The sequence below is a fragment of the Musa acuminata genome, chromosome BXJ2-2, assembly GCF_036884655.1.
Source record: "Musa acuminata AAA Group cultivar baxijiao chromosome BXJ2-2, Cavendish_Baxijiao_AAA, whole genome shotgun sequence".
Taxonomy (NCBI): domain Eukaryota; kingdom Viridiplantae; phylum Streptophyta; class Magnoliopsida; order Zingiberales; family Musaceae; genus Musa; species Musa acuminata.
This window is the reverse complement of record NC_088339.1, coordinates 26,920,943-26,946,866: the sequence shown is the minus strand read 5'-3', so window position 1 is coordinate 26,946,866 and position 25,924 is coordinate 26,920,943. Positions and strand designations below refer to the sequence as shown.

The following is a 25,924-nucleotide window of genomic DNA, read 5'->3' as shown; positions in this document are numbered from 1 at the left end:
GCCTTCGTCCAGAATTTAGCAGACCTAACAAAGAAAAGGCAGAACTTGTGTGAGGGCCTAGGAACTTGTAGGGCTTCTAGGTGGAAGAAAAGGCGAAAGGGAAACGTAGCACAATGGTAAAGAGTTGGAGCGACTTCAACTTAGATATTCTAAGCTTGCAACTACATGGGAGATAGATGTTAGAGACGATGAAGAGGATAAGTTTGCTCCAGAGAAAAAGATAAATTGCAGTTGCCCATTAAGAGAATCTAGTAGTGTGCCTAACTCAGAATTGTACAGTGAGTGCTGATATCTTTTAGTTTTCAGCATAGCAAATTGAATGAGAAGCTTAGTACAGCTACTACTACCACTAGATATGGAACAACCAGCTTGAGGTAAACATCCAGACAAGTAAAAAGTAAAAATACTACGAGTCCAGAATTGTCACCGTCATATTATTTCAGTTCGTCCTGTCTCCATTTATAGGGTGGCAGAAGGAATGATGAGAATTCCTGCATATGGAATGATGATGGCGAGGAAGGCAAAGCGATCCAAATTCGTGATAATTATTCATTGTCCTCTTCGGACGAATTCCACAGCATCCGAGAAAGAAACAAAAGAGCAATTTGGCAAAGACAGCAGAGGAGTGCACGGAGCGACTCCAAAATCTCTCAATCAGAGGACTGAATGGCCTATTAGTGTGCCGAGCCTTTTGACCCCTTGCCTGAATAGTCCAATTCTTTGAGAGCCCCCTTCTTGTCACTCTTTATTCTTTCTTGCACTGAGGAATAGTTGTGAGTCATTGTTGTGATGCAGTGAAATAGACCACGTTTCTGAGAAGCTGTCAAATCCTTAATGCAGTGCCGTGAAACCTGTTGTTGCTTGAGAGAGAGAGAGAGAGAGAGTGGTGTCCTGTTGCCTCCGAGATCCTACTCACCTGATCGACCCTCGCGGATCATGGCGGTAACCTCACCGACTCTGTGCCTCGGCAAGCGTGGGAAGTACGGGAACTCCCAAAATGGTGGGCCAAAATGGTGGGAAGTACGGGAAGTACGGGAAGTACGGGATCACCAGCCGCCATCATTGCGTGGTGTTCAAGTTGAAGAACCAAGAACACTAATCAATGGCTTCACGGTCTGTTGGCGGAGAGAGAGAACGTTGCAAAGGACGCCATGAAGACCCCACGGGGAGAGTGAATGCATGCAAAGCCCCCTTCGGTCCATCTTCAAGGCAGTCATGGCTTCTCATTGCACACGCCACCTCTCCTTCCTCCATAGCAAGGGTACCCGTGAAACGGTTTGGTCACTCTACCTTCGGCCGACACAAGTAGACAGACTCGTTGTCTCTCGCTTACTCCAAATATATAATAACCGAGATTATCATTGATAAGTCACTATAATTATGGTCAAAAGACTTACAAATCCCTATTTAAACACTGACTTTTCTTAATGACACTAATTTTCCTTGTAAACATCTGAATCAGGCTGAGCCAACTCTCCTCCTGCCTTGATCGTTCTCAATTCCATCCTGTAGATAATATTTGATACAGGAATAACAGCATAAAAATGTTTTTTTTCCAGAATATTCCTGGAAGCATTATATATCGATTTTCACAGTTCCAGTTGAAAATGATTGTACCTGCTCTTATTTTTCCAAACCAAAATTTCATCAGCTATCTCCTTTAATCTAAATTGGCTCCCTTCATCGTATCCACATATTCCCTTTCTTCCTACTTTGTATACACACACATATCTAGTAACATGTAAATTTGTTTCATCAACCATCAATTTATTGAGTGTTCAGGATTATAATGTTGCATCACTTAAGTATGACTAATACTGTTGTTAAGTTATCAAATGAGATATCAACACGTCAGCAAAGGAATTCCTTATTTTAACTGAAAATAAAGATTCTCACACTGAGAAGGATAATAAAATCAACTCAAGTTCAAAGACACTTTGGTGAGACAACCACTGTTTCTTTGAGTGGCGTCATTGAACATCAAAAGCGCATGAATCCCAGCTATGACTCCTGATTTCCTGTCAAGAAAAAAAAAGAGAAATGTTTGTTAGAGCAAATGGCAAAAAATTTATAATCTTAAAAATGGAATATGCAATTTTAAGAAAGATGACAATCTTGAAGTTCCAAGATGCAACCATGTTAAAATTAATCTTGTCAACTCAAGGCATACGAAAACAGCAAACACTAATTAGTGATGCAATGCCTGCAACAAGTCAATACAAAAACAGCCTACTACAAGTGGCCTACAACTAAAGATGACCTACCAAATGCCAGCCTAATGTGAAATAATTTTGGGAGGCATGTATGAGGAGGAATTAGATGCTCGACTCCTTGACTAGCCTGTATATCCTAGACTAAACCATAATGCAAATTAGCAATATCATAAACATTGAGATGCATCAGACTATTTGATGCAAAGGATAGCAGTCAAAGCTGATGCCCCAAGATGGTACATCTTTTCAAAATTGACTCGATGGTAATTGTACATATTAAGTTATAAATTATGATTCTATCAACTTCAAATCTGCCACACATGACGATTACTAGAGAACATTTACAAAGTTGCCTGTGATATATTGACACTTCATCTTCCTCCTGATGAGATTTTCATTCGTGATGTTCTCTTCTTAAGGTCAGTCTCCTTCCATTATGGCTGGCCGATAGTCTGTAGTTATACTTGTTCATGTTCATACCTGATGCTGTAAGTTAGGCTTAACAATGGTATGTCACCTTAACAAAGGTACGTCACTGTTGCTATTTGATAACAGTGAGTAGCTCATATTGTAGTTTAGACGGTATATCCACAGACTAATCTAGCATGAAAAAGATCACAAACCACAGATCCAGGATATAACATCATTAAGATTAGAACTAGATCAAATCCCTCAAGAACACCAGGTTCATCTCAAAACTCAGTCAAATCATTATGAAATCCATTAAAATAAATGAGAATGCCTAGAAACCTCATGAATGGCAATTCAAATCTATAATGGTGCTCAGCCATTATAGTCCCAACAAACAGCTGCCAGTTAGAGATGATCAATTCATAGAAGTTAAGCAAGAGACAATCATGATTTAGTGATGAGTACCAACTCATCCATGCAGCATAGAAAGGGGAAAAATTTTGGAGGCCACAACACATTTCCTCCTTGTGAAGCTTCCATGCTATGCACTGATGCTTTTGGCAGCAGCAATCAACCTTGGATTGAAGATCCATTGATTGGTTGCAGCAGATTGCACCTACTGGTTGTTCCCTTGGCTGTGGGCTATTGCCATGTCCTGCTGAGAATCAGCCTAAAAAGCCATCCACTGGTGATAGCGGCTTTGACAGATCAGCCAGCCTAAGGACTGCCTTGCACAGCGATGTAGTAGATTAAAGAAATGGCGTTAGGGCCCTAATATTTCTTAATTCTTACCTATTTGCATCCAGCTCTTTCGTTGATTTGGGGAAGAAGGAAATCATGAAATATTAAATAAAGAATTAACAGGAGCTCATGTAAATGGTAGACTTGCTTATGTATTAAATATCCTATAGGATTTTCTTTTTTTGGGTGGGGGGTAGAAAGAAGAAAGGGGTGGGCAGTTTGCAAAAGTAGCTAGCAAATGTGTAGGTTAGGAGAGTGGAGACGACAGACTTCTACCAACACTCCATATTGAAAAAAAAATTTCATCTCGATTATTAGTTGGTTTTGGAGAGTGGGGACATAAATACATAACATTCATGAAAAATCTTTTACTTTTAGTTTTTCAAATCATTAAGTACCTTGGTTCTAATCACACCAAAAGTTCATTGACAAGAAAACAATATCAATTTCAACTGAATTCCAAACAGAATGATGAACCATATAATTTATTATTGCTCCATCATAAACATCTCAATAGCATTAATGCATCTTTGTTTGTTGGAGATGAAGAATAGGAAATCTCAAATGCCATCCTTAAGATGTTTTTTGTTTCTTCTATGAAGTTATGAACACATGCATACATGAAGAAATGTGAATATAATATCATTAAGCTGTTGCAAAGTATAGTTGTTCCCTAATACAAATTACAAAAGTTGATATGATCAATGTTTCAAAGAAGTGTATGTTGCAACCACCCAACATTAAGAGTGTATGTCATTTAATGAATGGAATGAGTATAGGCAGCTTGGAAATAACTATAAATAAATAAAATTTAATATATAGAACAATTTGTGCAAAGTACATATGATTTAGGATGTTTAAAAAAATTTATTGAGTCACTTAGAACTACAAACTTAATTATATGTTCACAATAAACTCAAAATCCATACTTAGACATGAATAAGATACAATAAGTCGGTTGCCAAGATGAACATTAAAGAGATGATGACCATGCACCATGTTTCTGGTCTGAAGCAGAAAATACACTTAGGCATCAGATTATACTACCCTTAAATGTTTGGCCAAAGATGATTCATAAAGAGTGCGATCTGGAGGAGTTCTAGAAATATATACATTAAAAAGTCAATCTTGTCGATATTGTTATATTTTCTTACTTAGATGATTTTATTTATAACATAATGATTCTTTTATTTTCTTATGTCGATTGTATTAATAATCACACAATGATTTTTATTTTCCCTGGCCTTTTACTTGTGTGGTTACAAGAAGTCTAAAAAATAAAACCAGACTTTTTCAATATTGACAACTAAGCAGGAATCCGTCCTTCCAATGAATGCTGTCTTTCTCAAAAGTCACATAGAAGCAAGGTTTTAATACTAGTTAGACAGGTATGTACCACTGATATTTACCACTCTAGTCAAGTCTCAGTATTGAAATATATAGCTCGATACTAACTGGTATTCAATCTTTTTCTATTTAGTTTTCCTTTTTTTTTCATCTTTTTCCTCTCTTCCTCCATTCAACTTGTTCCGCACCACATCAATATTCTGGTTTACATATGATCTAGTCAACCAATAACATTCCGGCAAAAAAATCAACTAGTCTGCGTAAATTTGGTGACCACTTTGTATATTGCCTTCACCTCATGCACTACAATTGTACATCAAGTTCTGTAATGACTAAAGTAATTTCCTAGACTTGTAATTCATCAGGAGATACCTTGCCAACATATCTTAAAACACTCAAATTCCACTTAATCAACATATGCCAGTACAACACCAAGCTTCCCTACTTACCACTTTATGAGCACAAGGATATTGGTGTCTCAAATGCTTGATATCCTCCTCAACAAAGAAACATATAGCCCCAACTTCTAGAGCTCAAATACCAACCTCTAGAGTTAAAATATGATACTAACATGAGAAAACCCTGAAGCACATGAAGTAACCCACATCATAACACATGCCATTCACAAATTTGCTCACATTTATAACAACTTAAAAGCCATAGATATGAAATAAACATTGTTGGCAAGGCAAAAAAACGAAAAAGAAAAAAAGTTTCAACCCAAGTTGTTAGTAATACATGTCATATGTACCAGATTATAGTTCTTTCTTGATATAAAACTATTAAGACTTCACATGTTTGTCAGTAGATTCGTTAATCTTCTGATAGAAACTCACACTAGACCCTCAAATTATTTTATCAAATTTCTATCTCCTACAGACTTTGATATGCAGAACCATGAAAAACTATAGGTTCGGAGTGTCCTCTTTATATTTATCTTTTTCCAGCTTTTTGCTTGCTGTCCGACCATCCAAGGCATATGCACAGACAAGACATGAATGTCTATCTGGCTCATCCACAGCTAGAATATGTCTATTAAGGTTAGAAGATTTGACAAGGGAAATGGATGATAAGTCGCATTCACAAGATTATGCAGCTTTATGAACAAGTAACTTATAGCATAATATCTTTAGTCGTGTCATGTCATTTTTTGCAACGAAAGCTCTTGCCCTAACAAACTAATTAGCAATTTACAATGTGAACAAAAGTAATCACGACACTAACAGAAACCATAAGAACCAAGAAATGCATTAAAACCCTTATCCATGGCAATGAAAGAAAAGAAACCCCGAAAAGTAACAGCTTCCCACAATTAGGTCATCTGGTCATACATTAAAACCAGAAAAAAAAATTGACACTATAATAAGATAAGACAAATCTTTCTAAAGCCAATTATTGTCTTAACCAGCGCAAAATTAAATTTTGAAATCCATAAGAAAATACCAAAACCTACCTTAAGAAGAGGCATAGGTCGTATAAATGGTCACACCCTTTTCATAGATCTAAGGAACAATTAATCAGCATTTCTGAATTCAAGAATCATCCAATCTTTACTAGAGGAATATCAAAAAGAGGGACAGATCATCAAAACTAAATCCTGATTAGAAAGAACCGAAGCAACAAAATTCTTAAACCCCCATCAAGTTCCAATTTTTATCCCTAAAAGAGGGGCATATATTCAAAACTAAATTGTAAGAACCAAAGAACCAATATTCCAAAACCCCAAAGTCGAACCTTGAACCAAAAAGCCATGCAATTAGATCAATCGGAAGTTTAAAAGAAGAGGGATGTGAGACGGAGGCTAACCATCACGTAGGAGAAGGGGGAAGAAGAGGATCAGGCGTTGGCGGGGGAGGGAATAAGCGGGATGCCGGCGCCGTTGCCCTGCCGCTGCTCCGCCTTCTTCTTTTCCTCGAGTGCACGGATCTTCTGCATCTGGAGCATGCGTTCCATGACAAGCTCGTACTCGCACTTCTCGTAGGTGTGGCGCTCGGACTCGCACTTCCAGGGCAGGAAGAACTCCGCGGAGCGGCACTTGTTGAGGGGGATGAGGAGGTGGGCGCACTGGTCGCGGTAGGAGAGGGGCACCCGGTTCTCCACCAACTCCTGCTGCGTCGCGATCATCGGCTTCGACGAACCCAGCGTCACTTCCTCTTCCGACATTGCTCGCTCGCTCGCTCTGGCTCTATCGATCTCTCTAGTCCAGCGTTTAGCCCTCGGCGGAGGCGCAGTTATTGTCTTTTATTTTGTGGCGAGAACTCTGTTGGATTAAATCCAATGTTTCTGACTTTTCCTGTTGTGTGTGGATCCTCTCCAATTCGACCTCTAAATTAGACGGTCCAATTGTCACATCAGAGCCGATCATTCCCGTGGTCCCCACCATAATAATCGGAAATGATCCCTTCGTATTGAGAACGGGCGACACCGATCGAGACCCTCTCTCTCTCTCTCTCTCTCTCTCTCACGAGTCCTCGCACCATCTAATTATTCATTCTCTCTCTCTCTCTCTCTGAGGAGGGGGAGGCGGAATTCTTCGATTCGATTCGATCCGATCGAGACCCTCCTTGTCTTTGAATCGGCTTCCATGGCGACGATCGGGAACAACAGCATCAACGCCAAGCTCGTGAGTTGGCCCTCTGATTCCCCTTCCTTTTACCTCGAATTCTCGAATCTAAGACATGGATCCTTCTTGATCCCTAGGTGTTGCTGGGCGACATGGGCACCGGGAAGTCCAGCCTCGTCCTTCGGTTTGTCAAGGGCCAGTTTCTCGAATTCCAGGTATGGGTTTTTAGTTGATATTAGTACCATCATTTTATTGATCTTGATTTGATTTGTAAGCGATTCGAGGATTAAAGCTGAAAGCTAGGTTTTTGCGACCGGCCGTTGTCTTTGAATCGATTGCAGGAATCCACGATCGGGGCGGCCTTTTTCTCGCAGACGCTTGCGGTGAGCGACGCCACGGTGAAGCTTGAGATTTGGGACACAGCCGGACAGGAAAGGTACCACAGCTTGGCTCCAATGTATTATAGAGGTGCGGCAGCGGCGATAATTGTGTATGACATCTCCAGAATGGTGTGTAGCGTCTGAGTTCATTCACTAGCGACACTAAAATAATTACATTTTTCATATGCTTACAATCCATGCCCTGTTTTTCGGCTTACTTGTTCTCTTCGAGTTCAGGAATCGTTTGAGAGGGCTAAGAAATGGGTGCAAGAGCTACAAAAACAAGGTCAGTTGAAGCTATTTATGTTGATCTCTGCCGGTTGTTTTGCTGATGATCCTTTATTGCTAATGCGCATACTATATTTTAGGTAATCCCAGCATGGTGACCGCTCTTGTAGGAAATAAATGTGATTTAGAGGACAAAAGGGAGGTCTTAACCGAGGCAAGTGTTTTGGCTGAGCCTGACTTTTTTTAATTATGTTCCATCAAATTGACCTAATTGAGAGTGTGGCTCCATTTTTCCTGGATACAGCTTTAGCGGTTAGCAATAGTCTATATGCTAATATGTTGCATTGTTTGCTGAAACCATGGGCTTAGTTTAAGAGTAACCTTGCATATCAGTTGGATAGGTGGCTGAACTCAGGCATCATGGACCCTTTGTTCCTGATGGAATCATAATTGGATATTATAGAAGCTTATAATTTGAATGTACATGCAATTATCCAGTCTGCTTATATGAGAAATTGAGTTTACTCTTGTAGAGGAAATATTTAGCTCTTTTTCAAGTTAAACCACCACAGCGAAATTTGAAATGCAAAATTTCATTATTTCTTTTTCTGATTATTAATCACTTAGAGAATGTTTGTAGCATATGAAAAGAGAGAATGATATATAGACACAGATAGATAATTGGAAATGGTACTAAGTTTTCACTGTTGTTATGATTGCCCTGCTAGATGACTAAAATTGATCATCTTGTTGCACTTCAGAGGGAAAAAGCAGGACAAGAGGGCCAAAGGCAAGATTGTTAAATGATATAATGTTAAAAGATTGCTTTTTCTTCTTAGTAAGACACCTTTCGTGGCACTCTATCTGGCACCCAATCAAGGTTATTCTAATTTTCTTGGTGGATTAGGTTAATATGATAGCTTGTATTATTTAGAACTTGTTCTCAGGAGCAAAGTTCTGGAATGAGGAATTTACTTGACACATTGCTACAAAATATTGGGACAATGAACAAATTTGTTTGCAGAAAGTTAGTGTGCTTATTTGATTGTTTGACACAATGAACATCTTGTGTTTAAAAGCATGCAAACAAACCATTGTTTATGTCTTCAGAAGGACAAATTTGTGCTATCAAAAATTAGAGTTGTTCTTTCTTGAGGTTCAAGTTTACTTCTATATTTCCTCAAACTTGCATATAATTTTTATGGTGAATTTCTGATAGTTTTAAATTAATAGAACTGCTTGCTTTTGGTCAATACAAGTTAAATAAATAGATGTTTTAATTGCTTTATGATTCTAATCCAGCCAAAATAAAATACCTTTTTGGCTTGTTGTATTGTTACAAGATCGTTGGGAAGTTGCATATCTAATTTGCATCTAATATTATTATTCATTCTTTCATTGTTTTTCACAAGCTTGTAGACTGGTATTGATGGTGATTTAATTCTTATGCATAAAAATGCGAAACAATTTTGTCTTTGCATTGCAGGAAGCACGTACTTATGCGGAGGAGAATGGACTTTTCTTCATGGAAACCTCTGCTAAAACTGCCATCAATGTGAATGACATATTCTATGAAATAGGTACAATCTTTGGCATCGACTTGTGCTACTCATTAAGAGTGACCTTATTTATTGTATGACATGGCAAACCATATCTAGGAATTAAACAATTACTATGTCCTAAAGTGGGGATGTGAATCTCATGATTATTCTGATATCTTCTCAAATTTAGACTTCATGCACATAAAAGATAGCCTTGTAGACCATTGCTTAACCTGATATAAAGTGATGGTTGCCCATTTATGGAGATGTATTTTCTTAACTAAATGATCTTTGTTGTTCTGGAATATATAAATGCATTTGTATAAGATCTGTACCAGATGATCAGCTTTTGTACAGATTTCAATAGGATTATGTTGAGTATATGATGATATACTCTTGATGATGGTTCCAAATGACATTGGATATCAAGCACTGATTTTTAGTATCATGAAGATATTTGTCTCTTTCCAAGTTGTTTGTTGGTGAAGTTTCTGATGGAACAGTGTTGTAGAAGTTATTACAAAGAGGTTCAGATTTCCTGATCTTCAATTATAAGTCAATCTGGTACACTGAGCTTGTTGTGATCAGGGCTAATAGTTTGGAATCCTATGCTAAGGGTTTATTGAAATAATGATTCAGATGAATAATAACATTCTTGTGATTTAACCTTAATCACCTTGATCATTAAACTGCTAACTGGATTCTGTTTTAAGTTTTTAGTTGTTTCATTTTTAACATCTTTGGTGTTTAAACTATTTTAGAGACTTATATTATGTAACAGCACTTTTCCTGATTTGTCAGAAGAAAATATAAAACGATATTATTTATGCAACAGCAAGAAGATTACCTCGTGCTCAACCAGCTCAGCAACCAGCAGGAATGGTTATTGCAGATAGACCAGCTGAAATATCACGTGCTTCAGCGTGCTGTTCTTAGGTGAGAAACTGGTTTGTCTTATTATATGCATTATGCCTCAGTCTTCCATCTGGGGGTGGGTTAAGATCCATAGTTCAGATAGATCCAGCACATATATATAGTGGGCTTACAATATTAGTCTTCAGAGAAACGTTGCCTGCTTTTGCTGTATGAATCAAAGACACCACTTTGACAAGTTCAAATGCTGTTACAGGAAGAGAGAGAGAGAGAGAGAGAGAGAGAGAGAGAGAGAGAGAGAGCTCATAAATGGATGTAACCATCTGTGATTAGAAGACCTTTAGAATTTAGTTTCAACAATATAAATTTACAATTTTGAAATGTCATCTTGCCTATCAATTCTTTCTCTCCGCAGATCGTTGGTGTTCAACTGTTGGAAAAATGAGTCAAGAGGAGTGACAACAAATCAAGTTGTTAATTATGGAGTAAAGCTTAAGAGACGCACCTGTAGGCTGCTTCAAATTCTCACCTCCAGTTTGGACCTTGTCATTTGCCTCATGTTCTTTCCATCAAACTCATGATATTCTGGTGTGTAATTAATGTGCTCCGTGCTACTTTGGATGGATGATCTGTTCAAGATAAGGTTTGTATGCCTAAATTTGTTTGTTCCGTGCTACTTGGAATGTAAAACGTCAGTTCTTGATGCCTAATAAAGCTTGTATACTATGGTATCTGATGTCTCATAAGCTTGTATACTTGGAACAGATATCATCGATTAGAAAGTGGATGGTTCAAGACTTTAAAAGGGTTCCCGAGTCCCAAGGCATTTTGGAGTTCATCCCAAAGGACAGAATCGTGTGATATCTGTTCCAAACAGGTGGTGGTCTGATGATATGCTTCACAATATTACTTACATGAGATCTCAAAGGAAAGATACAATATCTTTGATAAATCAGCATAATCTAACAAAACAAAACTATGTGTTGCATCTCCTCCTGGTTGCATACTAAGCTGTAGAAAATAAACTAGCGGGTCATTTGGTTACAGCAGTGGATTTTTTGCACAAAAAACATATGAATAAAATTGACTGAAAACAGATTCTAATGTTAGTATTGTAAAGAAAGGTTTATTAGTCACAGTGCGAATCTACATGCTCTGTGTCAATGCTGCCACCAACAGCGGGAAATTGCTCGATGACGGGCCAGTCTGCACCTCAACGTCTCGCCCTTTCACCGGCGCAGCATCTGATCATCACCGTGAGCTCGTCATCTTCAAGCTGATGCCTCTGCTGGATTAGCCCTAGCAACCACCGCGGGAGGCGCTCCAATGAAACACAGACAAGACACGAACACAGTAACACATCACATATATATATATTTCAAATTAAGATGCAGATACAACGACGACACATATGTGTTTTTAATATATATGTATATATAATATTCAATTAATATAAGTTTTATAGTATGTATAATTAAATTTTATAAACTTAATAATATGAACAAATAAATATCATCATTTAAAAAATAAAATTATTAAATAATATTCGACAATCTCTAGATATAGTTGATATATATTTTATCTTCGGATTTCCTTTTTTACAAAACACATTACCTTTACGTGAGGGTCACACGTGCGAGTGTTCGGCAAAATATATGGCCCTCGTGTGAGAGCCACACACTGAGTGTCGAGCAAGTGTGTTCTGACACATGTAGAACACAAACACATCCACCAAAAGCACAAGTCCTGGCTTCTTAGTGTAGCCGCAGTTCTTCTTATACATTCAGGTTCACATTCTATATCAAAATAACATAAATTTACTCGATCTACATCACGTTCTTCCAGTGCATTCAAGTCCTCAATCTACACTTGCTCATAAATTAATTTGACAAAGCAACATAGAAAAAATATTTCAATAACAAAAAGAAAAGAAAGAAAGAGTTAACACAATCTACATGATGGAACCAAGAAAGTTTTCTTCCTGTCTGTCATAGTGACTGGAACTGTGTTTTCAAACGATGTGCACTAGGAGCACCAACTCCAGCAGCAAAATGAAGAAGGAACTTGACCGGTTCTTCCAATGTACTCTGCTTGCCGAGCAGTTTTTGCAGCTTGTTGATTTCTTCTGGCTCCTGCTGTAGCACGCTTTTCCTGAGCTTTGTGTCTTACAGCTGCTAGATGGTTCGTCAACTTCTCGTTTGCAAGCGCCTTCATTCTTTCTATCTCAACCTGCAACAGATGTTCATCACCATATCAGAAAACTTGAATTTTGAACAAATGGAAACCAACACATCGCCCCAAAGCAAATGCAGCAAATTCGTATTCTAAAATTAGTCAGATGTCTCGTGCTTAAAAGCCAATGAGATGGAGGCAGACTTGAATTAATGTGCATCAGGACTCTCTTCAAGTTTAAAAAGAAACTAGCTGCTCAGGTATCACTGTTCCTAATTGCTCTTTTGAATAATATGCCAAAATCATGCATACAGTTGCTCCTTCATTCAATAAGAAATTAGTCTAAAATTGTAATGTTCGGAATCATGTGTTTCACCAATATCAACTCACCATGAAATATATGTGTGATTACTAGTTTACTACTATGACGAAATAAGATACTGCCAACATGAGGCATGGTAACTATATATTTGTTCAATTCTTTTCAGCAAAATGTTGACACTTTACACATGCTAAAGTTTATCCAACATAGAGGAGCTTTGGAATACGAGTGCATGTGATATAACATATTTCCAAACATAAAAAAACACATCTTTGTCACAAACTATAGTTAGTACCTCAATTTTCCTCATTTCAGCTTCAATTGTTGCTTTTTGATGATTTTCCCATGCTTGGATTTTGATCTCTTCTCGTTTAAACCTGCTGAATTAATGTCTTTCAGAATGTAAAAAGCCTATGAAAGAAACAAACAAAATAAATTACCAATGCTTAACCAGTTTCCCCAAGGGGGAAAAGTTTATTTGCAGAATACTACCTTGCGAGATACTTGGTATTTTTTGCCTCCTCCCATGCCGCACTTGCTTCAACAATGCTTTTGGCTGGCTGACCTTTCAACACAGTCTTAGTTGAAGTAGATGCATCGCTTTCATCCTCCTTCTTGCTGGCCCATGCAGCTATGTTTGTCTTACCTAGCTGCTGGCCTAGAATCATTATTTCCCTCATAGTTTTATTTTGAAGCTCCTTCCTGGACAACTCCTTATTGCTGAAATCCTCATCACAATCACCTGACTCAGTTTGGGTTGAAACTGGAGCCATTTTTTGTGGAGATGATGGTTGAGAAGAAGTTCGGCTGCAAAGTGGTGAAGTTGCTCTTGCAGGAGTTCCTGTCCGAGAAGGTTCTTGACTTGCAATAGGAGTCATTTCTGTGCCCATATCTCTCATGGATACAGGCCTAAAAGTTGTGTTAGGTGTCATTAATGTTGTAGCACTCTGAACAGATGATGAATCATGCCAACTGAGATTGACTGCACATGCACATACAATGATGACTCAATTGTCGCACATACAATGATACAGGCCTAAAATTCAATAGCTACTAAACATATACTAGCAGTCACCAAAAACACTAGATCTATGGAAGCATTCTCAAGATGAAGGCCTCTTGTGAATTTAAAAGGCCTCATGCTTGAAAATTTGCAACTTTAACTTGATATGCTATCAACAGTAATTGTCATTTGGTTTTGGACCACACATATTCTATCAGTCTCATTTTTTATATCACTAGCACGACAAAGAGGTACTACGGTCCATATACGAGACCAAAACTAATGATATATGTAATAAGTTCCATTAAAATTTTAAAGCTTCTTATACCCTGGAATTGGTGACAGGCTGTAATTTCTTTGTTAATCTTGTAGTATATCCTTCTCTTTGACCTTTTTCCATTCGTTGACGGTCGCTATCATGCATAAAAATGCTTGCATACGAGGATGTCGATGATTTGGCAATTACACAATAATAATGCAAAAGTTGGCAATTATGAAATCGACATGCTAAAGAACCTGCAGTATCATTAGTCATTAGTTCACAGTAGAGGTAAAGGTTGGACAACTATTCCACATACCGAGGGGTAGAAATTTGCATAGAAAGAAAAAAAAGGAAAAGACTTGGCAACAAGTGCAGTAGGAGAGGGAAAAATTACCAGCAGAATCAGCCACTGGATTCTCCACAACAACAGCGAGCTTCACCTCTGAATCCAGAGTAGCACAAGGCTCACCTGCCCAATTCACATTCTCGATCCCACTGATTTGTGTCTTTGCTTGGCTTCGGTCCACCCTCTTAGCAGCTGCTTCGTCCACAACCTCCAGGACAACCTTAGCCGCTGTCGGCTGGCTCCCAGACCCAGTTAATCCTGCATTGTTCGCTTGCCGTCCACCGGGCTTATTCGCCCCTCTGTTCGACGTCGGGCTTACAATCCACTTCTCTGCATCGTCCCATTTAGATCGTGCTGGCTTCGAGAGTGGCGGCACAACTGCTGCTGCGGCCGTCAACCGGTGCGGCCGCGTTCGCTCTCCCTTCTGAAACTCGAAGCCGGACGACACGCTCTCCGATTCGAGAGAATGCTCTTCTTGTGACCTAATCCTCGGCGCCCCCACTGCGTGCTCTATCGATCTGTGGCCGCTAGCCATCTCCGTCGAAGTGGAGCACTCTACGTCCTTGCATCTATTTGCCGCACTGACTCCTGCAAGATTTCATCAAGGCACCTCCGCAAATCTAAGCCTAAATGTCAGATGTTTTCTGTCCAAACCGAAAAAAGAAGAGGTCTTTAGGACGGTCCTCGAACTCGGAGGGTTCAGAAGGCAATGAGACTTGGAATGGAGCTCCTCCTCTTCCTTTCTCATCCACTCAACCCCAAGCAGCATCGCCCGTTCATTCTACACAAATGTCAGCCTAAAATCGTTCAAGGACCCATCAAAATCTCCAAGAACCATTTTTTTAGATTGATTCCTTCTAGGGTCCGTTCAAGCTCGAACATTGCAAGAAGAAGGCATCCAATCGGACCGAAAGCAAACACTAACTGGCGAAAACCTTGGCAGAGATGGACGGAATCTTGGCAGAGGAATCGGTGCGACGAGGGACCCATGTAGCAGCTTCAGTTTGCCTATCTCCGAGATCGGACCTCCAGCTCAGAGAGAGACTGCCAAGGCGACAAAGGCTCGTGGATGCACTCGAAATCCATGGAAGGGGCCGAAAGTGAGGTTGGGATTGAATCAAGAATGGCGAAAGGAACATTTGATCACTCTCATAAACTACGAAGAAGTAGCATACTCATTTTCGTACAAACCCATCCCGCCGCATGTGACCTGCTCAGAAACTGGTCATCTTAATATACGGCGATCACCAGTTGTCGATGCCTCTCTTCACGTTAGCTCCAGCCAAATTATGTCGGTGTTCGCATGCTCTTCTCCGGCTTCCTACCTGACGTTTGGGCTCCGTTGCCTTGGATTAGCTGAAGAATCATGACTCCATGGCTGTTCCTGCAAGCCCAGCATAGGATGGCATTAATAGCGCTACAGTGACCGCAGGGGATCACAGAGAAGCTTTCTAGGTGATAACACCACACACACCATATTTTGCGTCCTTAACTGATACTGAGGTCATGAAACATTCCTAGTGTATCTATCATTCATGACTCACTGATGCCACTTGAGCTGCAGATCGAGACCTTGTTCTCATTTTTGTAAACTGTCAATCCATGATTCTTTTGCGCTATCATACAAAAGAAAATGCTCAAAAGTTCTTTGCTAAAAAGTGTGTTTAGTAATGATTTGTTTATGACTACGCCATGCTTTTAATAAAGATCATTACAAGATGACAAAGTTGACTTTCGTTCATATCATAAGAATCATGAAGTTTGTAAAGCATATGCCACTCTTGTTTGGTTTTATTCAAAGGGCACTTCTGTGCAGCTTAATCCAGGAACTAAAACCTGACCTGCTTCTTCAATATCTTACAATAACAATACCATCTTCCAGTTCAATAAGCACAATCTGAGATGTCCACCAAAATAGCACAGCTTATCTACATTAATGATCACTGACATCAAGATCACAAATACATTCCATGTAGTAGATCATACCAAAGACACTGTCATGGCTCAAAAAGTAAAACAAAATATGTAAGACGAATCAAAGAGCTATATAACATGAGAATACTCTCTTTGATTTGCCAGTTCACAGCTGTGATTTCATGAAGCATCAAAATCAAATACCCAGGCTGGTACTTCACGGCTTCACTCTCACTTACTAGTTGCTCATGTGCATCAAATCTTTCTTCCAACATGTTCAGCTCCCACCTAGTATATAGTCTGCTCTCAATTAATCAAATGTGATCATGCCGGCAAATCACTTGATAAACAAGCTATGTATCAATCAAGGCTTTGCCGCCGATGGAGTGCAAGTGTAAAATATATAAGAATCATTGTCCCAATGCTAGACCTGTAAATAATAGGTGAACATCAGTGATCTTCCAAGTATTTTTACTAATAAAGTCAAGGTTGCAGTCCTAGAAAAATCTAATGGGATACAAGCAGAGAAGAACCAATGATGAATTCCTTGAATCATTAAGCTGAAACAGCCAAGACCTTTTAATCTTCAGATGTGGTCCACAACGGGGTGGCATGACATGAACTTATTTAGTCCAAGGATGAAAAAGCACTGTAACTCAATTTTGGAATAGCTGAAGTCGATGAACATGCTGGGCAGGGTTCAACTGCAACAAACACAGTATAGCTGAATTGTCTGAGCAACAGGTGCCCATGTGGTTTTGTGAATAAGATTATCCGGCATGGTGTTTGACCATGGTACAGAAGTTTCATAGACCTTTCTCGTCTCATCTCAGCTGATATTGTTGCTGTATATAGGGCACACCTTAGGTGGAGGTGCCTTGTCATGGAGAAATGTCAAGTATAAGATCTTGTCCATGTGTTGCTTAATATAGTACTAATTCTTGTTACCATGAAATTAATCAAGTTCTTTCATTTGATGATGTTACAGCATATGACACTGCCATCTGTGAGGTACATTTCAAATGATGGATGAATCTGTTATCAATGACAATAGTTTCATAAGACAAATTTAGTTGTTGGCCACCAAAATTCCTTTTTTTTATAATCTCTATCGATTTATTTTGACAATATCAGACACTGGAACATAAACTGGGAATTAGCTGCTATCTCAATCTGAGGGGATAAAGCAATCCAGTGGTCATTTAGAAACATTATTTTGCTAAAACAGCCTGACTACTGTTATGAAATATGTAAACTCCTAATCTATTAGTAAGTTTTATTTGCTGATTGTATACAAAATTCCAAGTCTCTAATCATGTTATGAGAACATGGAAAGACTCTGGAATTGAACACTCCTCCAAATTAATCAGTCAGCAAATCATAGCATGGGAAAAGCAATAAATGATACTTACAAAGAAGCAAAGAGGAGAAGAATTCTCCTGGGGTTGATGATTGTTACACGAATAAACTTCCTAGGCTTTCCATCTCCAGCATCTGAAACAGGGGTATTGGTTGATGTAGACGAAACTACAAGAGCTTTATTCGCAATTAGTGGTTGCTTAAACAGCTCCATGTGAGAAGGAACCACTGTTGAGGAGGAAACAAAGAGTTTCACTTGAATATCTTGATTGTTGCAAATGACAAATTAATTGTTTACTATTTTAAAAATGAGATACACCAGCAATTGAATGTCTTATAGAAAAAGACAAGAAGCTAACACATCTAAGACATGTTACGTAAGCTGCAAGACATTTGTCATTTGATGCTTCTTGCAGAACGGCAGGCAAGGTTATTTTATCAAAATTGATAAGTGTCAAGTCTAACATCACATGCAATGGAATGGTGTAAAACATTAAGTTGCTGTCACCTCTTGTCTTTATATGTTTGGTGCAATAAAATGTGCAGAGACAAAGCTAAGGCATCAACTACCTCAAATTTAATGCTAATTGCATGTGCAAAGTTCCCTGATTTTATTTTCCATAATAGCTATAACAGCAATAGTCACATTCTATACCTTTCACCACAACCTTTTTAGTAGTATTATCCACATCTTGCTCCTCACTGTTCCGCCTCTCCAAACGGCATGATCCTTTACGAGATAAAGCTTTCTGCCAGAGAAGAAAAAGAAGAAAAATATGTAAATTATTTACTTACACACCATTTTGTAGCTGTAGGATGTTAAAGGCAGGTCCATGTGCCAATTCAGAATTACTGCATTAGGCTGTAGGATTGCTCACCGTCATTTTTGGGCTTCCAGAGCATTTATCAGAGGATTGTGTGAGACCCTCAATGTCTAATACTACATTTCCTGCTTTATCTACTGCTGTAACTTCTCTCTACAGCAAATTACATGAACAGTAATTATGAAAAGGATACCTATAGATATCACTACTTAGATTAGTAGTGAAGAAGAAAAAGCAACATGTAGATGCTAAAATCACTCTGACTTGAGCAAAAAGTTCTACGGCAACAAAAAGCTTCAAGTCGTTCCACTCAAGAATATGTAGACTTTATGTGCCCTTATATTTGTATACTATGTAATGAAGAGTACATTGCACACATGTTATTGACAAACCATCAAAATCAAGCTCCTTACAGTTCTTCAAAAGTGAATCATCTCAAGTATTTTTGAAGAAGGATTTGTCTCTAATACTTGCATTCCCGTTAGCAACTGACCGAGAACTCTTAACTTTAGGTGGAGATGATTATAAACTAGGCAGTATAAGTGCTTCATTTCCTTTTCCAGAATAAGATGTAGCTGAAGCAAGATGGAATTTCCAATACCTGCATTAATATCTCCTCCATTTCAGATGCCTTTGATGTCTCTCCCAAGGTACAGTCAATACCAACTAGCACTACAGAATAACTGCTTCATTAAATGGGTTCTAATAAACAACCAAAACTGCAGATAGGCCGATAGTTACACTATATGCAGATGCACCAAAACCAACAGAATTGTTCATAATTATCGTGAAATGGCTTAATAACACCACTTGTCCATGAGAACTAAGGGTTGAAAATTCTTAAATAATTAACATTATTTAGTAAATCACTTGAAAGAAATTTGGCAAAAACATGGTGAAGTACTAACTACTGGTTTGGTGATACAAAGTGGAGAAATTTTCGACATCACTCAATATATCAGAGTTGGAACTTCAATTTCTTAGGCAACCGAGCAGACATACATGTTTATGCCTGATAGTTGATTATTTTAAGTACGAATCTTTCTGCTTCATGAAAGAGAAAACGGCAGTCACTCCGTCATACAAAATCCCAATTTTAGCTTCACAACCTGCGAAATCAAATATTTTAATCTAAATGAACTACGCAAAAGTCTGTTTTCTACATTCTTTGAAATAAAAATAAAGAACAGCGAAAAATGTTTCTTACCAAGTAAAAGAATTAAATCTTGTTAAAAGGAAATGATTCAATAACAAAAGAGACCACGATTATTATTTTTCCTCTAAGAGAAAAATAGCTTTTTAGTGGAACCACACAATGCATTTTAAAAGGAAGAACAGTTCGATTTTTCCAATTCAAGAAAATGAAAAATGAGGTAAATGTAAGAGCATGGCCACACAGCAGAAGAATTCGGTTTTATTCCGAGAAAAAAAAACCTATTTTTCTGCTTAGAGCAGCAACATTAGACACACAAGAAACTCATGAAAGGTTCCGAGCAAGAGACAAAAGAAGAAGAAGAGAAGGAGCCGCCAGTTCTCTAGAGATTGGGTGTTACCGACTAACAAATGCCAGATTGCTTCTTTTCTGTCGCCGGCAAATGCTTCCGTCGTCGCCGTCAGACTCGAAATGAATCCGCTGTCTCTTCCGGAGAAGTGAAAGATGTGTGGAGAGCAACAAAGAGATGTCGGGTGTCTCCCTGTCTTCTCATTTGCTCCATAAATAATGAGAACGAAGAGTGGAGGAGCTCTCCCTCAACGCCTACTGGAATCGTACTGTTGCTTTGAGATAGGAAAGAATACTTACTGCAGTTATGTTGGCACCCTTGGATAAGAAGATTAGCTGTAAGAATCTTACAGTAATTTGACAAATTCCAAAATCTGGCACCAGTAGAGCACTGGACAAATGCTGAGCATAGAAAAGAGTACTAACTTTGGTAAATCAGAAAAATAAAACAGGTATTAGGAAGACAAAGGACAATGATGAGCAAATGATACAGTACTTATTCTCCCTATCAAGCACAGCTACTCTCCTCATCAACACAATGTTTGCATTTTTACATCTCCAGTTTGTATCAACAGTAGTGTTCATAAAAAGTTCGATTAAGAAAAGAAAGATTGTTGATGTGGTTTATTAGTTTGAAAGGAGCATGGGAAAGGAATGGTAGATTAAAAGGACAAACAAACAAGAAAATATATGTAGGAAGTAATTTGAATTGGTAAAAATAAGCTTAAGTTTTATAAACTTAGAGTACAATGTCTTGGATGTATCTAAAAGGCTCCTAGTGTTGATTGGGTGAAGTACTTGAATGAATTCTTTTCTAAGATGTCACTTTCTTGGAAGGAGCCCTTCTCATATGTTTGTTCCCTCTTTTTTTGTATTGCTCCAAGCTTAGGGTGGAAAATAGAGGATTTAGATGATATAGTTAGGAACTTGTTAAAAAATATGCTTATTTTGAAACCAATAAATGTCATATTATAGAAAGAAAGTGACATTATGGAGATTTCTTTTAATACTAGTGACTTGACATACTTATTTGAATTTTTTTCTGACATTTTCTTGTACAAATATAAATTCTATATCCAACTGTTATGACAAAGGTTCACAAAAAGGGACACTGCTGAGTACATGAGAATAGATCTTCATTAACTATAATATTTTCTCATATACATATATATTATAGTGCTTCACTTTTTGGAGCTGCAGTGAATGAGACGGCTGAGATGGAAGCCACCGACACACGCAGAAGGAGTATTGTTTACAGTATCCCAACAGACATCGGACACGACAAACGACAAAAGCGACGGCGGCGACGTCAGCCGCATCACGGTTGCATTGGATCCCGTCACCGTCGAGTCATCTTTGGTGGAGTTCAAATCCTCTTCGGTTTTCAGTATTATATGATTGTGTGCACCAATTAACTTAATGATCTGATTAAACTTGGGATTGAGGAGTTGATTGCTTTCATTTTTGTTTATTGTAGTGACGATTCGTTTCTACAACTTATATTTCTAAATATCAATATATATATATATATATATATATATATATATATATATATATATTAGAGTTCATAGATTATGTTGATTATGTAAGAGGTGATCGAAGGAATTAATTGGAATTCTTTTTTGAAATGAATACCGATATCATGGATTTAACCAAATTATATTCTAAACATTATTATGATCTTCTCATACAGATGAGCCTACATATTTTCGCAAACTTATCTTTTAATTAAATCGTACCATATTTTTTTCACACATAAAAAATGTATGATTAAAATTCGAAAGATAATTATTTAATTTGATTACCTATATTGAAGTCATTTAAAATTTTATTACGTGTATATCTATATTTACAAGGCTATTAAGAATTTTTACAACCTAAATTCAATTCAATAATAACGTAAAAATCCTTAACATAATGTTAGTGCAGACTCGTTTTATGAATGGAAATCCACGATATTTAGATTAATACACGCGTTTAACTCTTCCTTTCAATAGACGATATCGTAAGGTTGTAGGGGGAGGGCCCGGAGGTGACTGGACCGCTCCGGTTCACGTGTACACCATAACATGGGACCCAGCGCTACAATAGAAAGGAAAGGGGTGGGACCGTCGCCCCGGGGTTGGTGCCGATTTTATGATCTATGATAAGGGGATGGCGCGTTGGAGCCGTCTGATCTTCCATCAGAAGACTGGATGGAAACTGGGGATGCGTGGCACAGCGGCCATACTGCTGCCACCGAACAGAAGGAGCGTCTGTTCCGGCATATGCTTGGCAGTGGTAAGCTGCTGAAGGACACGAGTTGTGATCACCTCAAAAGTAGTCTGAGAAATGAAAATGAGAGAGAGAGAGAGAGAGTAAAGGGATGAACCTGAGCGTATCAATTCACAGAGACAGAGAGAGAGAGAGAGAGAAAAGGGATGAACCTGAGCCTATCAATTCACAGAGAGAGAGAGAGAGAAGGGATGAACCTGAGCCTATCAATTCTGTGGGCAGGGTATGGGTTATTAGCCTTCCATAGACGAACAACCTTGGGAGAGATGGCACAGTGACACCGTCCGGGGGAGCAGATTGTGCCAAGTGGCAGTCATGAGCTGATGAAGACATGAGTTTTGATCTCGGTTCGAAGTACCTAACAGGGGAATGAAATGAAAAGCGATGTGATGAATCCAAGGACCACCATTTCTGTGGGCTGCCCGGTTTGGCCATCTAGCGGTCCCAAAACTTGTTTGCAGTGGGGCTCTTCTGATGCGCTGTGTCTGATGGTCCCTTTTGGTAGCCGGTTGTGAGATTCTACACATGGAAACACTATTTTTTTTTCTTTTTCTTTTAGGAATCGAGTTTGAAGGTTTGTTTGAGGAATTTTTGTCGAAAGGTGATTGCATATTGCCAACCAGGGCTGGCAGATACATAAATAAACTAATAATCATGTAAAGCTTTAGGCCGACAAAGTTGAAATGTTAAGACTTAAAAGAACCAACTAAACATAGTTCGAAGATCATGAGCTAATTACATAATATTTATGTAGTTAATTATCTTTAATATTTTGATCCCTATGTTTTAAAAAATTATATTAATATTTGTATAATTATGAAAGTAAAATGTAATTTTATTTATCGATTTTATCAATATAAGTATAAAAATAAAAAGTAATTTTTTTTTTTAATATTTCAATTGATAATGATAGACTATGCCGATAGTAACAATCGATGACATTATTGGAGATTACAAGTAGTTATTATGGTTGAAAAGAGTGATGATAAAATATGAGAGTCGCTCTACGTATGTATTAATACTGATGCAATTGTCGAGTGATCTTTTCGATACTCAACAATTACATTCGAATCGATACAAATAAAAAACAACCCTCACTTCTCGTCATCATTTTTCTTATCCACAACAGTTACTTATAGCCTCAACAGCGTTATCACCGACTTTGTCCATCATCATCAATTGAAATATTAAAATTATTTTTTTTATAATTTATATTTTTATTAGTAAAATCGATATTATTGGAGTAAATAAATCTAAATATTTCACTTTAATAATGAAAGTCAATATAATTTTAAAAAGAAATTAAAATATTAAAATATTAAAAAACAAATTAATTATAAAAAATAATAATTAGTCCAAATACTACGCATTAAAAAGGTTCACGCAGTGGCACCTAACTTTTTGTTTTGTCCCCGACGTGCATTCCTAAATGCATCTGGTGTCGAACTCCAAAATGTTCTTCACGGGCAGCCGCTCCGGGCTACATGAGGTCGGTGATTTCCTCGACCAGACAAACTTTTGCACAGCCTCGATCTCTGATCCATGTCCATTCACCGTCAGGGCGACGTCCAGTCGCTACAGCATCCATGGATGCTGGGCCGAAAAGATTGTGTGGATTTCTGATGCAACCGCAGAAACAAGAGGAATCGTTGCAGAAGCACGCTGTTCTCTGCATAAAATAACATATCACGATGCTGCCTCCAGTTACATGTCGGATTCCCATGGCTCACATGTCTACTTCCAAGGTGCATGCAACATGAGCTGTTCCATATGAACTCTTACTACCTTCTATATAAGCCATTCTAGATTAGTCTCTTTCTTCTCACCGATCTCATCTCTCTACTATCACCGTGTCGCAATGGCGTCCTCCAGAAGAATGCTTCCTCCACTGCTTTTGCTCTTGTTCCTTCTCATGACCTCTGGTTCTTTCTCCTCCCAGGACTTCAAATTTACATACTGCACGAATATCCCGGACAACATTTAATGTATGTCTTGACCTTTGTTTTGTGATGTAGAGATGGGGACGACGGTGGTGAATGGAAGAACATGCGAGTCTCAGAGCCACAAGTTCGTCGGCCCGTGCGTGAGGAAAGCCAACTGCGGGAACGTGTGCCAAACGGAGGGCTTCCACGGAGGGGTTTGCCGTGGGTCGCTGATCCACCGCAAATGCTACTGCACCAAGAACTGTTGAACGCCTCAACCGGTCCATCAATACCACTGTAATGGTGTTGGAAGCGGCGTTGGAGACTGTCATCCTGAAACTGCTAAGAATAACATCGATGATCGATGAGTAGAATGTCGTATTATAACTTCGTGCTTTGATTGCATCTTTAACGTAGTTTTCCTCCGTATCATGCAGCTTCTGTTCTGTGAGATTGTGTGGTTCAATTCATGAATAAATGTCCTCTTAAACGTTGCTGATATGATACCCATTCCTACCATTCCTACTATCTTTTCCCTGGAAGATCGTCGAGATCACAATTAAACATACCAAGCAAAACATTATTCATTAGCAGTTGCAAGTGAGTAGAACTGAAGGCTTCTGAATGCCTAATAGATCGAGAACTCCTTCGCTCACAAACCTACCAAGCGACCATACACAGATAGGATTACAGAGCTCCATTCAGTAACCTACCGACATCAAACACCGATGTGACCTTTACTCGACGTAAGGGAGAAGACCGGATCAACCCAACATCCAACACCGATCGGATCATCAAAAAGCATATCATCACCATCCATGTCTAATTCATTCAAAAACTCCAAATTGTCCTTTCCCCATTTCTGAATGATAAATAAATATCATCCTTAATCATGTGATATCTAATGGTATCTTTCTCATACATAATAACACTGACAAATGTAATAATTGTTGGGACCAATTAATTTTCAGGGACAAGACGTCGGAACAAGGTAAGACGAGCTTGACGTGGGAACAAGGTAAGACGAGTTTTTAAAACTTGGGCGAGTAATATCGTCCTTGTCATAATCTTGATGAGTTCTCTAGAGTTCTATTCCTAGATCAGAGTTCATAAGACTTGATAGGATTTGATGGAGCACACAGTAGGTTCAATTAGAAATTATAATCCATGGTTCTTTACGTTAATATTTTCCACCGGATCAAATCATTGACCCTAATATTCTATACTATAAATAAAAGGTGGCCAAGACATTGTCCCTTTCACGTAGGCTGATACCACACTTTCGCCTGTTAGCTGAGATGTACTAATCACTGCCTTTAAGTCTATAATAAAATAGACTTTAAATCAGAAATTTATGCAGTCGTTTTCAATCGTATAGTTCCCAATATAAAATACATGTTCTTAAAGTTGTGTCATCTATGGATTTGATGACCATAAACTGACATGCAGGACTAGTCATATGTTTATGTCATATGGCAAGCCATTAATTAAACACAATTATTTAAAGCATTAGTTCAGCAGTAGACGTAGTAGTTAGTTGAGTTATAATTGCTTAGCTGACTAATTAGCTGCTAATCGCTGATTTTTTGTCAAAAATTAATGAAGATTTCAATTTTTTTTATAGATGTGTTTTATCTATGTTCTGAGGTCCCCACATCTTTTATTTTAGAAATATATGTCATTTCCAAACCCTTTTTTTCCTGACAACATTTATCCAAAACATTTAGA

General features: G+C 38.3%; 4 protein-coding genes across 5 annotated transcripts; 1 reads left to right on the top strand and 3 right to left on the bottom strand.

Moving 5' to 3' along the window:
• Positions 1-1,851: 1,851 nt before the first annotated feature.
• Positions 1,852-6,947, bottom strand: LOC135605686 (NADH dehydrogenase [ubiquinone] 1 beta subcomplex subunit 7-like). The gene is made up of 2 exons (XM_065096069.1): positions 6,519-6,947; positions 1,852-2,018 (listed from the first exon to the last, which is right to left on the bottom strand). Exon 1 carries the CDS (start codon positions 6,873-6,875, stop codon positions 6,549-6,551), a length of 327 nt encoding a protein of 108 aa, XP_064952141.1. The 5' UTR covers positions 6,876-6,947; the 3' UTR covers positions 1,852-2,018; positions 6,519-6,548.
• A 202-nt stretch (positions 6,948-7,149) lies between these two features.
• Positions 7,150-11,028, top strand: LOC103975835 (ras-related protein RHN1). The gene is made up of 8 exons (XM_009390925.3): positions 7,150-7,335; positions 7,413-7,490; positions 7,617-7,784; positions 7,893-7,941; positions 8,024-8,097; positions 9,370-9,463; positions 10,260-10,360; positions 10,713-11,028. Exons 1-7 carry the CDS (start codon positions 7,297-7,299, stop codon positions 10,358-10,360), a joined length of 603 nt encoding a protein of 200 aa, XP_009389200.2. The 5' UTR covers positions 7,150-7,296; the 3' UTR covers positions 10,713-11,028.
• Positions 11,029-12,068: 1,040 nt separating this feature from the next.
• LOC103975836 (uncharacterized) lies at positions 12,069-15,914 on the bottom strand. Its single transcript, XM_009390926.3, has 4 exons — positions 14,451-15,914; positions 13,284-13,773; positions 13,087-13,171; positions 12,069-12,526 (listed from the first exon to the last, which is right to left on the bottom strand). Exons 1-4 carry the CDS (start codon positions 14,935-14,937, stop codon positions 12,323-12,325), a joined length of 1,266 nt encoding a protein of 421 aa, XP_009389201.2. The 5' UTR covers positions 14,938-15,914; the 3' UTR covers positions 12,069-12,322.
• A 374-nt stretch (positions 15,915-16,288) lies between these two features.
• Positions 16,289-20,592, bottom strand: LOC135605685 (uncharacterized). Of its 2 annotated transcripts, XM_065096066.1 has the most exons (8): positions 20,497-20,592; positions 20,053-20,402; positions 19,502-19,608; positions 19,101-19,171; positions 18,554-18,652; positions 18,331-18,424; positions 17,729-17,903; positions 16,289-16,746 (listed from the first exon to the last, which is right to left on the bottom strand). In XM_065096066.1, the coding sequence occupies exons 4-8, from the start codon at positions 19,119-19,121 to the stop codon at positions 16,677-16,679; spliced, it is 459 nt and encodes a 152-aa protein (XP_064952138.1). In that variant the 5' UTR covers positions 19,122-19,171; positions 19,502-19,608; positions 20,053-20,402; positions 20,497-20,592; the 3' UTR covers positions 16,289-16,676. The 2 variants fall into 2 exon arrangements, with proteins under 2 accessions (XP_064952138.1, XP_064952139.1); XM_065096067.1 differs by lacking the exon at positions 19,502-19,608 and having other exon boundaries at positions 20,497-20,591.
• Positions 20,593-25,924: the final 5,332 nt, after the last annotated feature.

Coding starts and splice junctions, on each gene's coding strand:
- LOC103975835 (XM_009390925.3), top strand. CDS start 7,297: ATGGCGACGATCGGGAACAACAGCATCAACGCCAAGCTC. Junction 7,336..7,412: donor ACAGCATCAACGCCAAGCTC/GTGAGTTGGCCC, acceptor CTTGATCCCTAG/GTGTTGCTGGGCGACATGGG. Junction 7,785..7,892: donor TGTATGACATCTCCAGAATG/GTGTGTAGCGTC, acceptor CTTCGAGTTCAG/GAATCGTTTGAGAGGGCTAA.
- LOC135605686 (XM_065096069.1), bottom strand. CDS start 6,875: ATGTCGGAAGAGGAAGTGACGCTGGGTTCGTCGAAGCCGATGATCGCG.
- LOC103975836 (XM_009390926.3), bottom strand. CDS start 14,937: ATGGCTAGCGGCCACAGATCGATAGAGCACGCAGTGGGGGCGCCGAGG. Junction 13,774..14,450: donor TCCAGTGGCTGATTCTGCTG/GTAATTTTTCCC, acceptor GTGCATGTGCAG/TCAATCTCAGTTGGCATGAT. Junction 12,527..13,086: donor CTGAAATGAGGAAAATTGAG/GTACTAACTATA, acceptor CATCTGTTGCAG/GTTGAGATAGAAAGAATGAA.
- LOC135605685 (XM_065096066.1), bottom strand. CDS start 19,121: ATGGAGGAGATATTAATGCAG. Junction 18,425..18,553: donor CTGGAAGCCCAAAAATGACG/GTGAGCAATCCT, acceptor CTTCTCTGGCAG/AAAGCTTTATCTCGTAAAGG. Junction 17,904..18,330: donor TAAAAAGGTTGTGGTGAAAG/GTATAGAATGTG, acceptor CCTCCTCAACAG/TGGTTCCTTCTCACATGGAG.